We start from the raw sequence: 20,129 nt of genomic DNA on the forward strand, positions 1-20,129 counted from the left end.
CCTTGTAAGCTACTGGAACGTGTGGTGTGTCAGCGGTTGGGTTGGGTCCTGGAGTCACATAGCCTACTGGCTCTGTGCCGGTCGCTCTACCACTGATAATCTTGTGTCCCTCGAGTCTGCCATCCGAACAGCCTTTCCCAGACACCAGCACCTTGTGCCGTCTTTTTTTATTTATGAAAAGGGTATGACACCAATTGGCAACATCATATCCTTGCCACATTGTACGAGTGAGGTCTCCGAGGCCCGCTCCCGATTTTTGTCTAGAATTTCCTGTTACTTCGTACTTTCCCATTTCCAAGTTGGTGCCTCCCATAGTACCCCCATATCCAGGAGAATGGGCCCGCACGGTTCTGTATTGAGTGTATCTCTATTTTTAGTGGCCATTAATGATATAGCAGCAGCTGTAGGGTCGTCCGTCTCACCCTCTTTGTAAGTAGGTGACTTCTGCATTTCATTCTGCTCCACCAGTAGTGGTGTTGCTGAGCACCACCTACAGGGAGCCATCTACAGGGGGCAGTCATGTGCTCTTGCCCACGGCTTCCAGTTTTCAGCCACAAGGTTGTGTCGGCATTGTACTGTTCATCTGGAATCAGAACTTTACCTTACTGCCGATCCCCTCTCTGTAGTGGATACAAATCGATTCTTTTCGACGTCTGATTGACTTGGCTTCCTCACCTTCTTCAGCTTAAGCGGAAGTGCTGGCAGCACCTCTATGCCCTCCGCTGCCTGAGCAGCACCAACTGGGGTGTAGATCGCTCTATGCTGCTGCAGCTCTACAGAGCCCTTGTTCTATCGTGCCTTGACTATGGGAGGCTGGTTTATGGTTCGGCGGCACCCTCAGCATTGCGTTTTACTCGACCCAGTGCACCACTGTGGTGTTCAAATAGCAGCAGGAGCTTTTAGGACGAGTCCGGTCACCAGCATCCTGGCGGAGGCTGGAGTCCCTCCATTGCAGGTCAGGTATGCGCAACTGCTTGCCAATTACGTTGCACATGTTTGTAGTTCTCCTACGCATCCGAATTACCGTCTCCTTTTCCACCCATGGCGGTTCATCTCCTGGATTAGCAGCCTAGGTCAGGACTCACAATTGCAGTTCGCGTTCGATCCCTTCTATCTGAACTGGACCTTCCACATGGCCCAAATGACTCAATTCACCCAATGGCTCTTCGCTGTCACTTCCTCTTGATTCTTGACTTGTACCAAGGCCATGAAGTGGTTTACACCGACAGCTCGATGGCTGATGGTCACGTCGGCTTCGCATATGTCCGTGGAGGGCATATTGAACAGCATTCCTTGCTCGATGACTGCTGTGTTTTCACTGCAGAGCTAGTGTCTATATCTCGTGCTCTTGAGCACATCTGTTCATGCCCTGGGAAGTCGTTTCTTCTGTGTACTGACTCCATGAACAGCCTACAAGCTATTGACCAGTGCTACCCTCGTCATCCTTTGGTAGCGACCATCCAGGAGTCCATCTATGCCCTGGAACAGTCCAGTCATTCAGTGGTGTTTGTGCGAACCCCAGGACATGTCGGAATCCCAGTCAGCGAACTTGCTGACAGACAGGCCAAACAGGCTACACGGAAACCGCTTATGGAGATCGGCATTCCCACAACTGACCTGCCTTGGTTTTTATGCCGCCAGGTTTTTCTCTTTTGGGAGACGGAATGGCATAGTCTCAGTACACACACCAAACTGCATGCCATTAAGGAGACTAGGAATGTGTGGCAGTCCTCCATGCGGGCCTCTCACAGGGACTCTGTGGTTCTCCGCCATCTCTGCATTGGCCACCCTTGGGTGACACACTGGTGACCCCTGCACCGTGAAGAGCCGCCTCGGTGTCGGTGCAGCGCCCGGTTCACAATGGCCCATATTCTGGTGCACTGTCCCACTTTGATCGCCCTGCGACAAAATCTTCGGTTACCGGACTTGTTGCCACTAATTTTATCTGACAATGCCTTATCGGTTGATTTAGTTTTACATTTTATTCGTGAGAGTGGGGTTTATCACTTGATCTAAGTGTTAGCGCATGGCCTTTGACCCTCCGTGTCCTCCACCCCAGTGCTCTTAGGGTGGAGGTTTTTATGTGTTGCAGAGCGGCTAGCTCTCCTTTTTATTCTCATTTTCAGCCAGGTGTGGTAATCTGTTTTGTCGTTTTAACCCCTTCTACCTGTTTCGTGCATTTCTGTGGTTTTCTTGTCCCCTTTTGTCCATTTAAGTGTTCATTGCCCTTCTGTCATTTTTGTCGTTTTTCCTTTTTCTCCATTTTGTGTTGTCAGTCACTCTTGTTTTATTCTCACCCTTGTGACATTGTTTTATTTGGAACAAGGGACTGATGACCCAGCAGTTTAGTTCCCCCCCGCCCCCCCTCTTTTAAACCAAACCAAACCAAACCAACCAGCTACCACTGTCCTACCGTCATGCCTTCTCCTCATCAGATATGCATGCTGTTTGTGTGCCAAGCGTGGCCACCCATCCTATACCTCCTTCAATGACTCCTTTGATTGCCAGTATGGGGCGCGTCCCTCTTCTCTGTTATCTCCTGGAGTTCGCTTTTGGCTCTTGCTGTGGCAACTTAACTTCATGCTCCCTGCATATTTCTCGGTGGGTGTGTAGTCTCGTATGACGGCCTGTGTTCATTGTGGCCATCATTCGCATCCTACGGACACTACTCCAGCCTCGCTCTATCACCTTCAGTTTCACGACCTTTCCGTGGAATTTCACGGTAGTATCTTTGTGTACACTGATGGCTCTCGGACTGACCATGGTTTCGGGTGTGCCTTCCTCATTGGGGCTGTTTTTTGGTATTGGCTTCCGGAATACTGCTCAGTATTTACAGCAGAGCTCTTCGCCCTGTATCAGGCCACACAGTACTCCGGTGACACAGGCTTTTCAATTGTGTCATCTGCTCAGATTCTCCCTGTGTCCTTCAAAGTGTCTGTGCGCTGCATACCATCCATCCCTTAGTGCAACACGTCCAGGAAAGCTGTCACTTGCTCACTCTTGATGGAGCTGCTGTGACATTTCTGTGGGTTCCTGGTCACATCGGTCTGACAGGAAACGAGGCTGTTGATGCTGCTGTTAAGGCTGCAGTCCTCGTACATCAGACCACTAGTTCTTGTATTCCCTCTGACCATCTCTGTGTTGCTGTCTGTCAGTAAGCGGTTTCACTTTGGCATCACTATTGGTCCTCCCTTCTTCATGGGAACAAGCCTTGGGCTATTAAGCCTTTTCCAGCGGCTTGGACGACCTCCTTTCGGCCCTCTCTCCGCAAGGAGCTCATTTTAACTAGGTTGCATATTGTGCACTCTCTCTTTAACCGTCACCATTTGTAAAATGTTGCTCCCTGTTCCTCTTTTCTGTTAAAATTGTTGTGGTATTTCTGAATCTCTGTAGCTTCCCTATACATACGTGCATAATAATGCAATGCCATGGCTATCATGCTTGTCTCACTAAATTTGATTCCATGATCACCGTCTTTAAAAACCTGTTCCGCTACGGCTGATTTGTCGGTATGTCCTAGTCAACAGTTCCTTTTGTGTTCAGTTAAGCGGGTATCGACACTTCTTTTCATTGTTATTTCACAATGGACAATGAAAAGAAGTGTTAATACCCACTTAATCAAACACAAAAGGAAGTGTCCACTAGGACATACCGACAAATCAGCTGTAGCGGAACACTTTTTAAAGATGGTGATCATGAAATAAAATTTAGTGAGACAAGTGTGCTAATCAGGACATCGCAATTGTTATGCCCATATGTATAGGGAAGCTATAGATATTCAGAAACACCACAACAATTTTAATAGAAAAGAGGAAGGCTTTAAGTTAGACAAGATATGGTGCTTGACTTTGCACCAACGGTTTGACAAGCGATTACCTTCAATCGAGAATAATGACGTTAGTCAGAGATAGACTTACAGTCTGCCCCACGTGACTTATGGTGGTGCCCTCTATACGCTCTATGTAAACGGGACCTCCATGGCCTGGCAGCCAGTCATTGACTCACCTCAGAAGATGTTGCCCACAGTTTGCAATGAAATGTCAGGAAGTAGTAGTTTTACAAATCGACCACAGCCTCTCAGTCCGAAAGTTTTACATCTTGTTGCACGACACCTCATGCAGCTGACAATCAAGATTAACCGTTGCAAAAACCTTAAGGTCATTGTCGTATCTTCGCCTGCTGCAACACGGAGTGAATAACCATCCCCAGGGTCTCGCCACTCTTCGGCGGGTTCGTGCTTGGCTGCCATGGGGCCCTAGCCTTTGCAGCATCTTTTCCCTTCTGTGCTGCATGTCTATCCTCTTGCTATTCTTTTTGCCCCTTCCTTGGAGAACATGTCTGGGGTGTTATTGGGAATGTTCTGCATTGTCTGTTGCTGACACAACAGTCTCACCACTGTTTTTCATTCCCTTTTACTTTCTTTGTTTCCCTTCTCCTCTTGTTCCTCCACTTTGGCATTTGAGGTTCCCCTTTTTCTTCTTCCTCCCTGTGCGCTCCTGAAGGCTGGCCCACGTGTCTGATGTGTAACAGGTGAATGGGTCGACAGGTAGGTTTCACACGTACCCCCTGGTACAGGCCAGGCCCGGGGACAGGTGATTGCCTGAGCTGCAACCTTCCCAAATTGCCGATTGGTCCCTCTGTCAGATGATTGGGAGGTGTGAACAATAACCTAAGGCGGGTGTGCCCCCTTGTGAAGGGGCCCCCAGTTGGAAGGAGCACGCCATTGGAGATGCTGGCAATCATGGGTGATTTTCTCGTGATGAGCCAGTCATCTTTCCAATCAACATCTACGAAACGTAAACATAATGAGGCTAACAATTCAAAGACCCTGCCAGCTGCACCATGTTTACTTGTGGTCTCGTGTACTTACGACAATCAGTCCTTTGCCATGGTAAATCCGTTTATTGTTATTCAGAAAGGTGTTGATGCAATTGCTGGCCCTGTGAAATCCTGCTCTCGTTTACGGAATGGCACTTTGTTTTTTAGACTACTTCTGGTTTTCAAGCACAACAACTGCTTGCCGCCTTGCTTCTCCACGCCTACCCTGTTCATGTCGAGGCCCATAGAACACTGAATTCTTCCCCTGGTGTTATCTACACTGGGCTGCTTGATGGTGTAATGGAGGCCGAAATCCAGTCTTACCCCTCTGATCAGGGTGTCATTGCCATCCATCGTGTGATGAAAAAGGTAGATTCCTCCGTAGTGCCCACCCACACTCTTTTTCTCACCTTTGATAGAGTGGTGCTTCCGTCCAAGATCAAAGCAGGCTATGAAATTATCACAGTTTGACCGTACATTGTGAACCTGATGTGCTGCTACCAGTGTCATCGTTTCAACCACCCTAGAATGTCTTGTCGACACCCAGGCAAATTTGTAACCTGTGGTAGGGTTGCGCACAAGGATGATTGTTTGCCTCCTCCTCCCTGCTGTATCAACTGCAATGGCAGCCATGCTGCCTCCTCTCTGGATTGTCCTGTGTATCTTGATGAGTGGGCTGTCCAAGAGATCCGGGTAAAGGAAAAAGTGCCTTGCCCATCACTCGCAAGTTATTGGCGAGTTGCAAACCCTGCGTTCTCCTGTCTGGCACCTATAGTTTTGTTCTTGTTATCCCTCACTCCATGAAGGACATGGCCACGTAGACATACAACCTCAAATTCAGCTCTGAGGTTGTAAAATTGCCCAGCGTCAAGGTAGCATCAGCGTCCCCCCATTCAGCTGTGCAACAAGCCATCAAACTCTTGCCTCAAGGGGCAAAACCACCAGTTACACAACTGGTAGGCTGGAAGGGACAGAAGGAGTACTCCTGTGAAGACTTCCTATGTCTCTCCAGCTAAACAACACCGAGTCTTCCTCTGCTAACTGGAAAGGCTCGAAGAAGTCCACTAAAGGCAAACGGTCTTCTCCTTTGCTGACTCGAAGATCCTTTTTGACGGTGTTGCCACGAGATACCTTAGCCCGGCCGGTCTCCGTGTCACTGTTGCGCACCACCAACTGTTTTTCAGTATTGGACTCCACAGACCGACAGCACATGCAAGCCAAAGCAGCCAAGGTGACACTCCCTACATCTCTTCCTCATCATAACTCATCCAGTGGAACATTCACAACCTTCGGTCCCACAAAGAGGGTTTACGGCTACTTTTAGCATTGCAGTGTCCCCTTGTACTCTGCCTTCAGGAAACGAATTGCATCCTCACGACTGCTTTGAGCTTTCACATTTCTTCCTGGTTTGTTTTGCCCTTCCCCCTGAGGTCGGCGTTCCATCTCATGCGGATGTCATGCTATTCTTATGGCATGATGCTGATAGTCAACCCATCTCCCTGGCTACCCATCTTCAGGCTGTTGCAGTTCGCCTTTTCCTTCCCCACCTGACTTTTTCCCTCCGTACCATTTATGTCCCTCCGTCATTAGCTGTCACCAGGGCAGACTTCCTTCAGCTTATTGGGCAGCTACCTCCTCCATTTTTGCTACTCGGTGACTTTAATGCGCATCATTCCCTTTGGGGGTTTCCCAGGACCTGTCAGAGAGGTGCCCTCTTGGCTGATCTACTTAACCAACTCAACCTCTTCTGCCTTAACACTGGAGGACCCACTTTCCTTTCTGACTCCTCGCACACCTATTCCCATTTGGAACTATCGTTCTGCACTACCCAGCTTGCCCTACATCTCTAGTGGTCTGTTGTTTCTGACACCTACTCAAGCAACCATTTCCCATGTGCTATCCGTTTGCTGATTCCTACCCCAACTATGCGCACACCCAAATGGCAGCTTACTAAGGCTGACTGGCAGCCTTACTCATCCCTGGCGCCCTTTGAAGAGCAAGATTTCCCCAGTTGCGATGACCAGGTGGAATACCTCACAAACATTATCCTTACAACTGCAGAACATTCCATTCCACCCACTTCCTCTTTACCACACCGTGTCGCAGTCCTTTGGTGGACTGAGGCATGCCGCAACACAATTCGTGCATGGAGACATGCTCTCCACGTTTTTAACCATCATCCTATGATGGCAAACTGCATTCATTACAAACAGATGCATGCAAAATGTTGTCGTGTTTCTTCGGGATAGCAGAAAAGTTAGCTGGATTTCATTCACTAGCTCTTTTAACAGGTCTACCACGTCCTCTGTCATGTGGGCCATCCTCCGATGGCTCTCTGGGACCAAGATCCATTCCCCAATTTCTGGCCTGACAGTAGCAGATGATTGCATTGGGGACCATATTGTGATCTCCAACACCTTGGGCTCCCGTTTTCCAGAAATTTCGAGCTCTTGCCACTATCATCCTGCCTTCCTCCATCGGAAACGAATGGAGGAGGCTCGGGCGATACCCTTCTCTTCTCAGAATCGTGATTGCTACAATGCTGCCTTTACTAGGAGGGAGCTAGATCATGCTCTCAGCTCATCCCAATCCTCCATCCTAGGGCCAGATGCTGTCCACATTCAGACGTTGCAGCACCTTTCTCTTGTGGGCAAGCACTTTCTACTTAACACATACAACCGCATCTGGGCAGAAGGCACATTACCCGGAAGTTGGCATGAAGCCACAGTCATTCCCATACCTAAGGCCGGTAAGGACAAGAACCTTCCTTCTAGCTAGTGCCCCATATCTCCACCAGCTGCATTTCCCAAGGTGATGGAACATATGAATCACACCCAGCTGGTATGGTGGCTCGGGTGTTGCAATTTACTAACTGCACAGTGTGAATTTAGAGTGTGGGGTTCTGCATGTCATGAATGGGTTTCTGCGGAAAACCCAGATTGTGGCTGTGTTTTTCAATTTGGAGAAGGCCTACGGCACTTGCTGGAGAACTGGTATCCTCTGTACTCTTTACACGTGGGGCTTTCGTGGCCGTCTGCCCTGTTTGCTTCAGGAATTTTCAAAAGATCAAGTTTTCAAAGTGCATGTGAGTTCTTGCTTGTCGGACACCTTTATCTATGAAAATGATGTGCCTCAGGGTTCCATCTTGAGTGTCGTCCTCTTTGCTATCACCGTTAACCCTCTAATGGTCTGGTTCCCGCCGGGCATCTCTGGTTCCCTTTTTGTTGACGATTTTGCCATCTATTGCAGTTTTCCGTGGACCTGTCTCACTGAGTGGCAGCTTCAGTGATGTCTTGATTGTCTTTACTCCTGGAGCATCGACAGTGGCTTTTGTTTTTCACTGACAAAACCGTATGTATGAATTTCTGCCGGTGCAAATGGCTTCTCCCACCATCTTTACATCTTTGGCCTGTTGCCCTTCTGTTCGTTGAAACTACGAAATTCCTGGGGCTCATGCTCGATAGGAAACACTCTTGGTCCTCCCATATGTGTTAAGTGGCAGCCTACTGTACGCGGTCTCTCACTGTCCTCCATGTCGTCAATGGTACTTCGTGGGGTCAGATCGAACCACCCTCCTTTGTTTGTACCGGTCCCTCATCTGTTTGAAACTAGACTATGGGTGCTTTGTTTGTGCGTCTGCACGTCCATCCCTTTTACAATGTCTCAACACCACCCACCATTGTGGCATCCATTTGGCCTTTGGTGCCTTTTACACTGGCCCGGTTGAGAGTGTGTATGCTGAAGCTGCTGAACTACCACTGTCCTACTGCCATGACTTTCTCCTCAGCAGGTATGTGTGCTATTTGTCTGCAATACATGGTCACCCATCCTATGTCTCCTTCTTCGATGATTCCTTTGATCACCGGTATGGGGCACATCCCTCTTCTGTGTTACCTTCTGGAGACCGCTTTCAACACTTGCTAAGGCAGCTTAACTTCATACTACCTGCCACTTTACCACTGGGTGTGAACCCTTCACCACCTTGGCTTTGTGAAGAGGCCCATGTTAAGCTTGGCCTTCATTCGCTACCTAAGGACACTACTCCAGTCTCACTCTATCATTTCAGTTTCGTAACCTTCGCATGTAACTTCATGATAGTACCTTTGTGTACACTGTTGGTCCTCGGACTGACCTTCGTCATTCCAGCCCATTGTCTTTCGATATCGGCTTCTAACACACTGCTCAGTATTTACAGCCGAGCTCTTCACCCTATATTGGCCCACAGAGTACATCTGACAATACAGACTTTTCAATTGTGTCCTCTGCTCAGATTCTCTCAGCATCCTTCAAAGTTTCTGTGCGCTGTACACTGCCCATCTCACAGTGCTACAGATCCACTAAAACTGTCACTTGCTTACTCTTTGTGGAGCCACTGTGATGTTTATGTTGGTTCCTAGTCATGTCGGTCTACCAGCAAATGAGTCTACTGATGCTGGTGCCAAGGCTGCAGTCCTTGTACCTCAGCCCACTCATTCCTATATTCCCTCCGATGATCTCTGTGTTGCTGTCTGTCAGGAGGTGGTGCCCCTTTGGCATCGCCATTTGTCCTCTCTTCATGGGAATAAGTTCCAGCTTACCTCTCCCAGCAGTTTGAACGACCTCCTCTCGGCCCTCCCACCAGGAGGTGGTCATTTTAACTAGGTTGCGTATTGGGCACTGCCAGTTTGGCCATTGTCTTTTGTTAAGTGGCGCTACCCCACCACTTTGTACACATTGCGCTTAAGTTGTAACTATTTACCGTCTGATTTATCATCCATTTTAGCTAATGACACGTGGGCTGTAGACCACTTTTTACTTTTTACCCGCCAAAGCAATATGGCGAAGGCCATTTAATTTTTATCATGGACCTCCGTTTCTGTTTGGTGTCATTTCTTTTTAGCCCTTTCTCCATGTCCCTGTTTTCGATGTTTTCACTTCTGTCAAGTGGGACTGATGTATAGTTGTTTTTTGACTCCTCTCTGTCTTTGTGTTCTATAGTTTTGACTTGGGCACGTATGACCCCAGTTGTTTTTTGCACCCTAAAGCAAAACAAACAAAGTACAAACTGCTGTAACTATAAATCAAAGTAACTTACTGGGAACACAGCACGCTCTTCCAACAATTACTTCACAGAATGGTTACACACAGTTAATGACCAAATACCACACACAGTATGAAACAACGTCAAACATGAACATGCAGCACAAGAATGTGGCACTAAATTACAACATACTATTTACAAACATGACCTGACTCAAGAACACCCCATCACAATGATGTCACACAACACACATCACGGGTCAAAGCAGATGGGTGGAATCGGATGCTTCCCTTGGCCCTTTACTGTAGTCTTCTTCTTCTTCTTCTTCTTCTTCTTCTTCTGCTTCTAATGTTCCCCACAGATAAACATCTGGCAAACTTGCAGGCTGTTTTGTGCTTCTTGAACTACTATTCCAATGGTCTCCAGACATTCTGTTACAGAGGACTATAATTACCTCTGTGGGATGCATTGAACATCCGTTATGTTGCTGTCGTGTCTTAGTCCAGTGGGATGTCATTGAATAACTGTAGAAACCTATCTGGTGGGAACTGTAAATGCTTGTCACAGTTTTGTATTTCGTGAATAATATAGAGACAAGCGATGCAATTCCTCGAAAGCTTGCACCACATGTAGATAGACCAAGGTCATTGTTTTTCCAGTTCTTCTCAACCACTGTGTAGTCTCAGCTGACAAGTAGTCCATATTATGCTGATTGATACGCCCTATGTTTGTAATGAATTTTAATGTGTACACAAAATCTTCCAGAGAATCTTTAAATCACCTTGCATGTTCCATAGCTGCATTGTTCAAAGGACTGTTACTGATTTTGAAAGTCATTGTTGCTGTAGCAAAATATGAAAAGTATGAACTATGTTGAAATGTAGTATTTGCAGAACACTCTTTGGTTGAACTAGTACATTAAAGCATCATTGTAGTGACATGCTGATTGAGTGTTGCTGTTGCTGAATTGTTGGTTGAAGTTCTATCGTTAGTGGCTGCTCTCTTTCATTGGTGTATTTATTTCTCACACTTCCAGTTTCTTGAAATTTTTTTGATGGTTGCGAATACAGATTGTGAGTTTTGGCATTATTAGATGTCATAATTTGGCAGCTAATGTAAAAAAAAAAAAAAAAAAATATTACTTGCTACTTTTCTGCTATAACTTTTTGAAAAGTGAAAACTGCACTATAATATGTCCATTTATTCTGAATATATTTGGACTGGCCTTTCTTAGCTGCCACAGCTTGTATACCTATATCGTTTCAGACAAATTATGTCCAAATTGTGGCATATGAGGAAATTTTGTTGATGAGTCAAGCGCCCTAGTTCGGGTTGTTAGACATGGTAGAAGTCAGTTTACTTCGTGCCTTATCGCAATGCTGCCATTCCAACATATCCATGGAGAATGGTTTGAATTATTGTGTATGAGCTATGAAATTATTGTATGTGAGATATGCAGAATGTAAAGGATGTTGGCACCACTGGAGGAGTTACTTCCCCTTGCAGGGCTACTCCCTGCGTGCCTTACCCAATCAGTTCTGAAGCAAGCTCGATATGAAATTTACAGCCTGTGAACCAATTATTATTTTGGAAGTAAATTTAAGCAATAACTTCACAAAGCTGTGTGTGAAATACGGCAACAACATTTCACTAAACCATTTCCTTTCCATATTTCGATGACTAAGTTGGTTGACAATGCAGCACTTTTCATTTTCAGTAACAAAGGAAACCAGTTAAATTCTGTACCACCCAATGTCTGATGGACACCAGTACTTCATACATTTCTGTTGAATTATAAAGTGACACACTCTGAAATTTTTTCACTTAAATATGCACTTGTAACTAGTTCTAAAGTTGGAAGGTCATTTTGTTTGTACAAAACATATATGTGAAAAAAGTTTGGAGGAATGATGGTTGTTTACTGTCTTAGGAGAAAGTAGAACTGTAGAACTGAATTTTGATACTGCATTTTTATATTGTTTTGTTGCCTTATTGTGCATATTTAGTTATACCACATGAATGCCTGCATGTTTTACAGTTCAGTCTGCCTTTGCTTCTGTCTAGCTAGATAATCATCTGAAATAGAGAAGGATCTAGTTTTGAGTCCTGTTGTGACACACAGATTGAAGTATAGAGGTAGTATTGGACCCTCTCAAAAGACTGATAGTAGTGTAGCCTATGGTCTAGGTTAGCTTGGACAAGGGTAATTTGGTTGCGAGTTGGTGAAGCCAATGAATGTGAATTCCAAATAAAGGTTTTGTAACAGAATCATCTGTAGCATAGCTGAATGTTCATGTTCACACCATATTTAATGCACCTTTCACCATAAAAAAATAAAACTGCAATGTTAATTCGGGAAACCTGTATTAGCTACTGGACAAGTCCCTGCCGAGAATTTTTATGCATATTATGTACACCTTTCATGCACAAATTATGAAATATGCAAGGGGGTTGGGGGCTCCCACCGTGTAACTGTCACTAGATTCAATCTGAAAGTGAAGTACTAATCACTATGTTGATTTCTTATTGGAGCAGCAAAGTTGTTGCCTTTGGAGACAGCACTCTTTGAGAGTGTTAGATTTTACAGCTTTGGCCATACACTTATAGGCTACTTGTAGAAAACATAATATTTAATGTCTTATATTGGCAACTGTTAATCTTATTGCTGTAATGTTTATGTAAAAAAATATTTTTATACTAAATACATCTGTGTGAAATTGTTTTTCACAGGAGTTGAACGAGTTCAGTTGTGTAGCACAGCTAAAGTATTAAGTGCGACAGCAAATACCTGAACAAGAAAGGTATATTCAGCAAAGTGATTAGAAGTCTAAAAGTATGAGCCACAGTAAAAAAAAGAAGCGAAGCCAAAGCAAGAAAAAGAGGAGCAGGAGGAGAGATAGGAGTGCAAGCAGGAGCAGCAGTGGCAGTGGTACCTCGTCAAGTGGACAAAGTTCAGCTGCTAGTAGCCGCAGCCCGAGCAGGACATGGCGGCACAGTAGTCGCAGTGTAACTCGATCACACCGGAGAGGCAGTCGCAGTAGAAGTCGTGTTGGTCGACGAAGTAGTAGGAGCTTGAGTCGCATTCGGCGTCAAATTAGTCGCAGTTTGAGTCGAATACGTAGAAGAGTAAGCAGGACACGCAGCCGTAGTCGGCCAAAACTTCGTGGACGGCGCAGTAGTAGAAGTCTGAGTCGTATTCGCAGGGAAGTTAGTCGGAGTTTGAGTAGAATACGGAGGCAGAGACGCAGTCCCAGTCGTAGCCTCCGCCGCTGGAGAACTCCGACCCGCAGCCTAAGTCGCCTCAGGTGGTTGCGCAGGGCACGGACTCCAAGCCGTAGTCGCAGCCGTCGGCGTCGTAGGAGGAGCAGTGTGAGTCGTAGCCCAAGCAGGCTACGGAGGCGCCGAAGCCCAAGCATTCGGAGGCGAAGACGAACTGTAAGTCGTAGTGTAAGTAGGCTAAGGAAGAGTATCAGCCGAAGTCTAAGTCGCATCCGCAGAAGACGACGTAGCCTGAGCCATAAACGTAGTATAAGTGGCAAACGGAGCCGGAGTCACAAACGTAGTCCGAGCCAGAAACGAAGTTTAAGCCTTAAGCGTAGCCCGAGCTGCAAACGAAGCCTTAGCCGCAAAAGAAGTTTGAGCCGCAACCGCAGTGTTAGCAATAGGCATAGTCCTTCTCCGACACCACTCGGTAAATCACGTAGGGGTAGGAGTCAGTCACCTTCTTCGAGAAGAAGCTCAAGTCACAACAGGAGTGTATCTCCTACCCCAAGAAGGAGTGAGAGCAGAAAAAGAAGCGATTCTCAAGTTCAGCAGAATACTTCAAGTAAAAGACGCAGTTGTAGTGTGAGGAAATCCAGCCTGACAGGTAGTGTTAGTCGGAAACTAAGTGAAAGCCCTGTACGTAGCTTCAGTGGAAAGCGAAGTTTGAGTCCAGAGCACAGTCCAAGTTGCAGCAGAAGCTCTGCTCGTCAAAAGACGGCAGAACAGAAAAGTTCCAGGTCTCAGAAGCATCAAAGTGCACACAGTGAAAAGAACAACTCTCATAATACAAAAAGCCTTACACCATGTAAGAATTCTGTTGCTAGTGAAGAGCAAAGTAAGGAAACCAACGGTGGGGAAAACGAGAAAATTACTGAGATCTTCATCAAACAGGAAGTGCTAAGTGAGGATGAATCTGCTGAACCTACAGTCCAGGCTCTTGCGTCACCAAACTCTTCATGTTTTGGCGACACTATTGGGGCAGTACCTAGTACTGCTATTAAAGTAGAAAGTGCAGTGGAAGATATGAAGAATGGTGAAAAGGTGGAAGTTAATGGCACTTGCAATACAGATAATCAGAACAGTGGTGGTGATGCTGTTAATGCAAATACGTGCGAAAACCACAATGCAGAAAGTTTACCTATTATGAGAAGAAATAATAAATTGTTAGATGATACTGAATGTGTTAGTCAAACTAAAAAGGTAGAACATGAACCAGAAAATGCTAGTAAGGGAGAGCAACAGTGTGTACAAGATGCTGCTGGAAATGAGAACCATGATTCTAATAAAGGGCTATCTGCATCAGTTGAAACTCCATTGGCTGCAGTCATAGCAACTAATGATACGAAACAAAGAGAGAAGGATATAAAAAAGGCAAAACGTAAGAAGAATAAAACACAGTCCGTTGAAAATCAGGAAAGTGGAGAACACAACAGGAAGCGAAATAAAAGGAAGGAAGCAAAAATACAGGGAATAGTTGATGCAGTTCAAGAAAATGAAGCTGCATTAGTGGTGTGTAGAACTGAAACTGGCCAGGTTGTTGGGGACGTATCTACAGTTGAAGCAGATGAAAAGTGTAGTATCAGTGTTGAAAATCAGGGGTTAGTGACTGAAGAACATCACATCACAAATGACCAGAGCAGTGAAATAATAAGTGGTACAAAGGAAGAAGGAAAACCAATTCAAGAATGTGGGAAGAGCACAGTGGAAGAAAAGAAACACAAAAGAAATAAAAAAAATAAGCGACATAAGTGTGAGGAAGATCGGAAATGTGCTAGCGGAATTAAAGAAGAGAAATCTGATGGACAGCTTGTAGGAGAAGCAGCAGAACATATGAGAACCAACAACTGTAGTGCAGTAGCCAATGCAGAGGGAGACATACTGAAAGATGGGCACAAGGAAAAGAAAAAATCTGGAAAGCGCAAGAAATCTAAGAAGGAAAAGAAGTCTAAGAAAGACAAAAAAAGATCTACAAGCGAAGAGAAAAAACCAAAAATTATTTTGGAGCACATCTTAAATGATGAAAAAGCTGTGGAAGATGAAGATAAAATTCAGATTGATGAAGAACATGAGGAGAAACAACATGAAAATATTGAGGCTATTGAAAATAATGTTAATGTAGAACCAAAAACAGTAGATGAACAGACACAACAAAATAACGAACAAACAGAGGCTAACATAACCATTCCACATGCATCAGAGGAAACTTCTGAAGCAATTACAGAAAGCAAAACTGTAGAGCTTGACAGTGTACCATTAGAATCTCAGATGAAGGCAAATGAAGAAATAAATATGACAGAGCATTCATCTGATACTACAACAAACACATTTACAGAAGGTGTTCCAACTCAGGAAAATGTCAAGTTGCCAGAGGAAGTTAAAAAAAGTGATGATGCTGTAACCATTCATGTGGATGTAATGTTAGACAGTCAAGATGAAAAGAATGGGGATAATGACCTTCCTGCTAAAGATGCAGAGCATCAAAAGACTGAAGATTCTTGCATTGATGGGGAAGTTCTTGTTTGTGAAGACAGTTATTTAGATAGTTCTGGAACGAATAAGGATGATAGCGATATATTGAAGGTTGATAGTAGTCCTGTGGAGCAGGAGGCTGAGAGAAGTGATGAACAAAAAGATGAGACTGTTGATGGTAAAGAGGTTTCTGAGGACAGTAAAATTAATGAGGAGAAAGAAGAAGATAAAGTGTGCAGTACAGAAAGGAAGCGCAGTAGAAGCAGAAGCAGCAAGCATAGGAAAGAGAGTCGTAAACGCAGTGTCAGCAAAAAGAGAAGCCACAGTAGAAAGAGGAGTCGTAGTAGAAAGAGGAGCCGCAGCAGGAAGAGAAGTCGCAGCAGAAAACGGAGTCACAGCAGAAAAAGAAGCCGCAGCCGTGGAAAAAGTGGGAAAAGTCGTAGGAAGTCACGTAGTCGCAGCCGGAAAAGGTCCTCTAGCAGAAGCAAGAAGAGATCACGCAGCAAAAAGAGATCAAGAAGCCGTAAGAGATCGAGGAGTAGGAAGAGATCGAGAAGCAGAAAGAGGTCACGTAGTAGAAAGAGGTCTCGTAGTAGAAGGAGATCTCGTAGTAGGAAAAGATCCCGCAGTAGAAGACGGTCCCGCAGTAGAAGACGATCACGAAGTCGCAGAAGGTCTCCAAGTAGAAGCAGAAGCCGAAGGCGTAGCCAGTCGCACAGTAGACGTGGATCACGCGGTCGTAGACACAGGACACGCAGTAGAAGCCGAAGTCACAGGAGAAGATCACGCAGTCGGAGGCGAACTGTCAGCCGTAGTCGCAGCAGGCGACGATCTCGCACACGGAGTAGGCGAAGATCACGGAGTCGAAAGCGACGCTCTAGGTCTCGAAGAAAATCACGTTCTCATAGCAAAGGTCGTAAGTCCAAACATAGCCGAACTCGCAGCCGAAGCCATAGTTGTAGCCGTAGTCGAAGCCAAAGTGGCACTGGAAGTGGAGACCGTAAGAAGAAACGTGAAGCTGAATCAGAATCTTCTAATGAAGGTAAAAATGTTGGCAATGAAGACAGAGACAGCAAAGGTGGAAGTCCAGGTGGAGGAGGTGCTAGTGGTAGTGGCAGTGGCAGTGGGGCTGGCGGTGGGGGCTCTGAACCTGGGTCAGCTGGTGGTGGTATATCAGGTAATGCAGATACAAATGATAGTCACTCATCTCCACCTCAAAGGGATTCACAGGCTCCAGCAGATGATCAAGATGGGCAAGATTCAAAATGTATTGATGATAATGTGCAAACGGTTACTCCTCAAGAACCTGTTAATGATGCTCATACAATTGTTCCTCAAGAATCTTTTAACACTGAACATGGGAAAGAAATGCCTTCCAATGTACATAGCCAAGAAAGACCTGATCCCAACAGTAGGGATGAAGATGATAGTAGTGAACACTGTATAAGTGCTACAGGTAGCCAGTTTGTTACCGATGACTGTAGTACAAATATGTTGATCCACAGTAAATGCTTACCAGGTAGGACTCAGTTGGAAATAAATGAACCCCAGCACTTTGACGCCCAAGAAACTCTGAACTCTGATGGAGAAGCACATGCTAAGGATGAAAATGGTTCATATATGGGGTATCGTGAGGGAGCCATAATTGCTAAATTTGAAAGCTCTTCTGATGGGTCTAAGTGCAATGCAAACTGCACTCGTGATGCAAAGAAAAATGAAGCAAGTGATTGTTATATACCAAAACTGTCTAGTTCTGCACTGGAAAATACCATTTTGAGCATTGAACATACTGGTAGTGAAAGCAGCAACCTTTTAGACCCTAAGGCCAACTGTAATGCTCACATTAGTTCGAATAATGCTATACCTGTAACCGAAAGCAATGGGAATAAATTTAATTCAGAAAATCAGTGTCAGGAAGATTTAGGGGTCGTAAGATGTGATGGTGGAGAAAATTATGAACAGAATAATCTTGCAGCTGAAGTTGTTGGTAATGATCAGAGAAGTTGTAGTGTTAATACATTATTGTCAATTTCACATACTTTGACAGGACAGTTAGACAATAATTTGAACGGAATGGAATGTTCTAATGATTGTATTAGGGAAGTAGTTGATGATGAAGAAGAGTGTATTAGTATTGCAGCCAGCTATGAAGGAATATTAGAAAACACAGATGAGATGGAATCTATTGCTTGTGATGACCAGCCTGAAATGGGAGAAAGAAATTTTGAAGGTGAACAGAAAAAGACCGAAAATTGCCAGTCTAATCGAAAAAATTCAGAACTTTTGGAGTGCATTAAATCTGATCAAAATTCTCCACCATCAGCAGGTCAGAGTGAAGTTAAAAAGAGTCATAGTGCTGAGAATGAAAAATCTGCAGGTAGCAGCGAAAAAAGAAATACTGCCCACATAGATGATAAGACTTGCAGCAAAGACAAGAAAGAGAAGAGCAAAGAAAGCAAATGTCATGCAAAGTCAGCAAAAAGAAGTAGGAGTGAAAGAAGTCATAGTAGTAGCAGAAAGAAATCAAATAGGAGAAGTAAAAGCCACAGTAAGGACAGAAAAAGTAGTAAAGACAGAAAGAGAAGTGAAAGCAAAAATTGTAAAAGAAGCAAGCACAGTAGCAAAAGCAGGAGCCACAGTAGGGATCACAGAAGGCGCAGAAGCAGGAGTAACAGCAAAGATCGAAAAGGCAGTGGAAGCCGAAGTATAAGTAGAAGTGAAAGCAAAAAAAGCAGTAATGAGAGCAAAAGCAAAGAAAGGAAAGATGCAAAGACCAAAACAAAAAAAATAGAAGCAGACTCTAAGGATGAAGATTCTTGTAAAGTAGAAAGTACTAATAAAGAAAGTGAGGCAAGTGATAATTTATTAACAACTAAAACACAGGGCACTAAGGTTCTGCAAGAACAAAATAATACCTCAGGACAGGGCACTGCTGCAGCTACAGGAGTCATTGGCTCAGTTGACAGTATTATAGAGAAAACTAGCAGCGAGGAAAACAGTGAAACTCCTCACGATCAACTCGTAAGTGATACGAATGAGAAGTCTAATGCCATTACTGCAAGTGTAGAAAACTGCATTCAAGATGAGAAGAACTTTTGTGAGGAAATAGACTGTGTTACTGAAATTGAAGAAAAAGAATGTGAGGCCAAAGAGAAGAAGAATAACGAAGAAAAACAAGACAATGAGAATGAAGATGTAAGCAAGAGTTGTAGTAAGAACAGAAGTCATAGCAAGGATAAAACTACTGACAAAGAGAACAAAGAGAGCAAGACAGAGGAAAATAACAACAGTCACAATGAGGTAGAGAGGAAGGTAGTGAATGCCAATAAAGAAAGGAAGAAGGGTGAGAGTCACAGCAAAGAAAGAAAGAGAAGTAAGAGTTGCAGTAAAGAAAGAGAATCCAACAAAAATAATGACAAGGGAAGGAAAAAAAGCAGGAGCCACAGCAAAGAGAAGAGGAAGAGAAAGAGTAAGAGTCAAAGCAAGGAGAGGGGGAGGAGCAAAAGTCGAAGCAGGGAGAGAAGGAAGAGGAGCAACAGCCACAGCAAAGAGAGGAGGAAGAGCGAAAGCCAAAGCAAAGAAAGGAAGAAGAGCAAGAGCCGTAGCAAAGAAAGAAAGAGAAGCCGTAGCCGCAGCAAAGAGAGGAGGAAGAGAAAAAGTAAAAGCCACAGCAAGGAGAGGAAAAGGAAGAGCAGAAGCCGAAGTAAAGATAGAAGGAAGAGAAGCAAGAGCCGCAGCAGGGAGAGGAAGAGAAGCAAGAGCCGCAGCAGGGAAAGGAAGAGAAGCAAGAGCCGCAGCAAGGAGAGGAAGAGAAGCAAGAGCCGCAGCAAGGAGAGGAAGAGAAGCAAGAGCCGCAGCAAGGAGAGGAAGAGAAGCAAGAGCCGCAGCAAGGAGAGGAAGAGAAGCAAGAGCCGCAGCAAGGAGAGGAAGAGAAGCAAGAGCCGCAGCAAGGAGAGGAAGAGAAGCAAGAGCCGCAGCAAGGAGAGGAAGAGGAGCAAGAGCCGCAGCAAGGAGAGGAAGAAGAGGAGCAAGAGCCGTAGCAAGGAAAGGAAGAAGAGTAAAAGCAGCAGCAAGGAGAGGAAAAGGAGCAAGAGCTGTAACAAGGATGTGAAAAGTAGGAGTCTTAGCAAGGAGAAAAGTAGCAAAAACGATAGTAAAGAGAAGAAGAGAAGCAGTAGTTGCAGCAAGGAAAGCAAGAAAAGAAAGCGCAGAAGTAGAAGTAATGAAGAGAAAAAGCGCAGGAGGAGGAGGTCAAGGTATGTTACATACTTAGAGTGAAAGAGAGAGAGAGAGAGCAATAACATGTTCTTCACAATCATAAGAAACTGGGAAATGTCAGCAGTCACAGTATTTATTGGGGTTTGGGTCTACTTTTTGGTGCACAAGAAACTCATTTTCATTTATCGTGTTGCTCCTTTATCACATGCTCTCTCTCCTCCTCCCTCCCTCCTCTTTTTTCAGTTTTCTTAGCTTAACACTTACTTTGTTACCATTTGTTGTTGTTTTATCTCCAGTCTGAAGACTCGTTTGATGCAGCCCTCCATGTTAATGCTGTGCA

At 44.9% G+C, this 20,129-nt stretch overlaps 1 protein-coding gene across 5 annotated transcripts in view; it reads left to right on the top strand.

The window, feature by feature from the left end:
* Positions 1-20,129, top strand: part of LOC124612387 (serine/arginine repetitive matrix protein 2-like) — a 350,835-nt gene that overhangs the window by 8,403 nt on the left and 322,303 nt on the right. For 4 of the 5 annotated variants that reach the window (XR_006979538.1, XR_006979539.1, XR_006979537.1 and 1 more), the window contains exon 2: positions 12,569-19,827. Coding sequence is in view for 2 of the 5 variants with exons in the window: in XM_047140563.1 (XP_046996519.1) it covers positions 12,674-19,827 (7,154 nt within the window). In the remaining 3 variants the exon portion in view is untranslated. Of the gene's footprint in view, positions 1-12,152; positions 19,828-20,129 lie in introns of those variants that run through there. The other variant, XM_047140564.1, reaches the window with a different exon arrangement.

This window comes from Schistocerca americana, chromosome 4 (assembly GCF_021461395.2).
Source record: "Schistocerca americana isolate TAMUIC-IGC-003095 chromosome 4, iqSchAmer2.1, whole genome shotgun sequence".
Classification (NCBI taxonomy): Eukaryota; Metazoa; Arthropoda; class Insecta; order Orthoptera; family Acrididae; genus Schistocerca; species Schistocerca americana.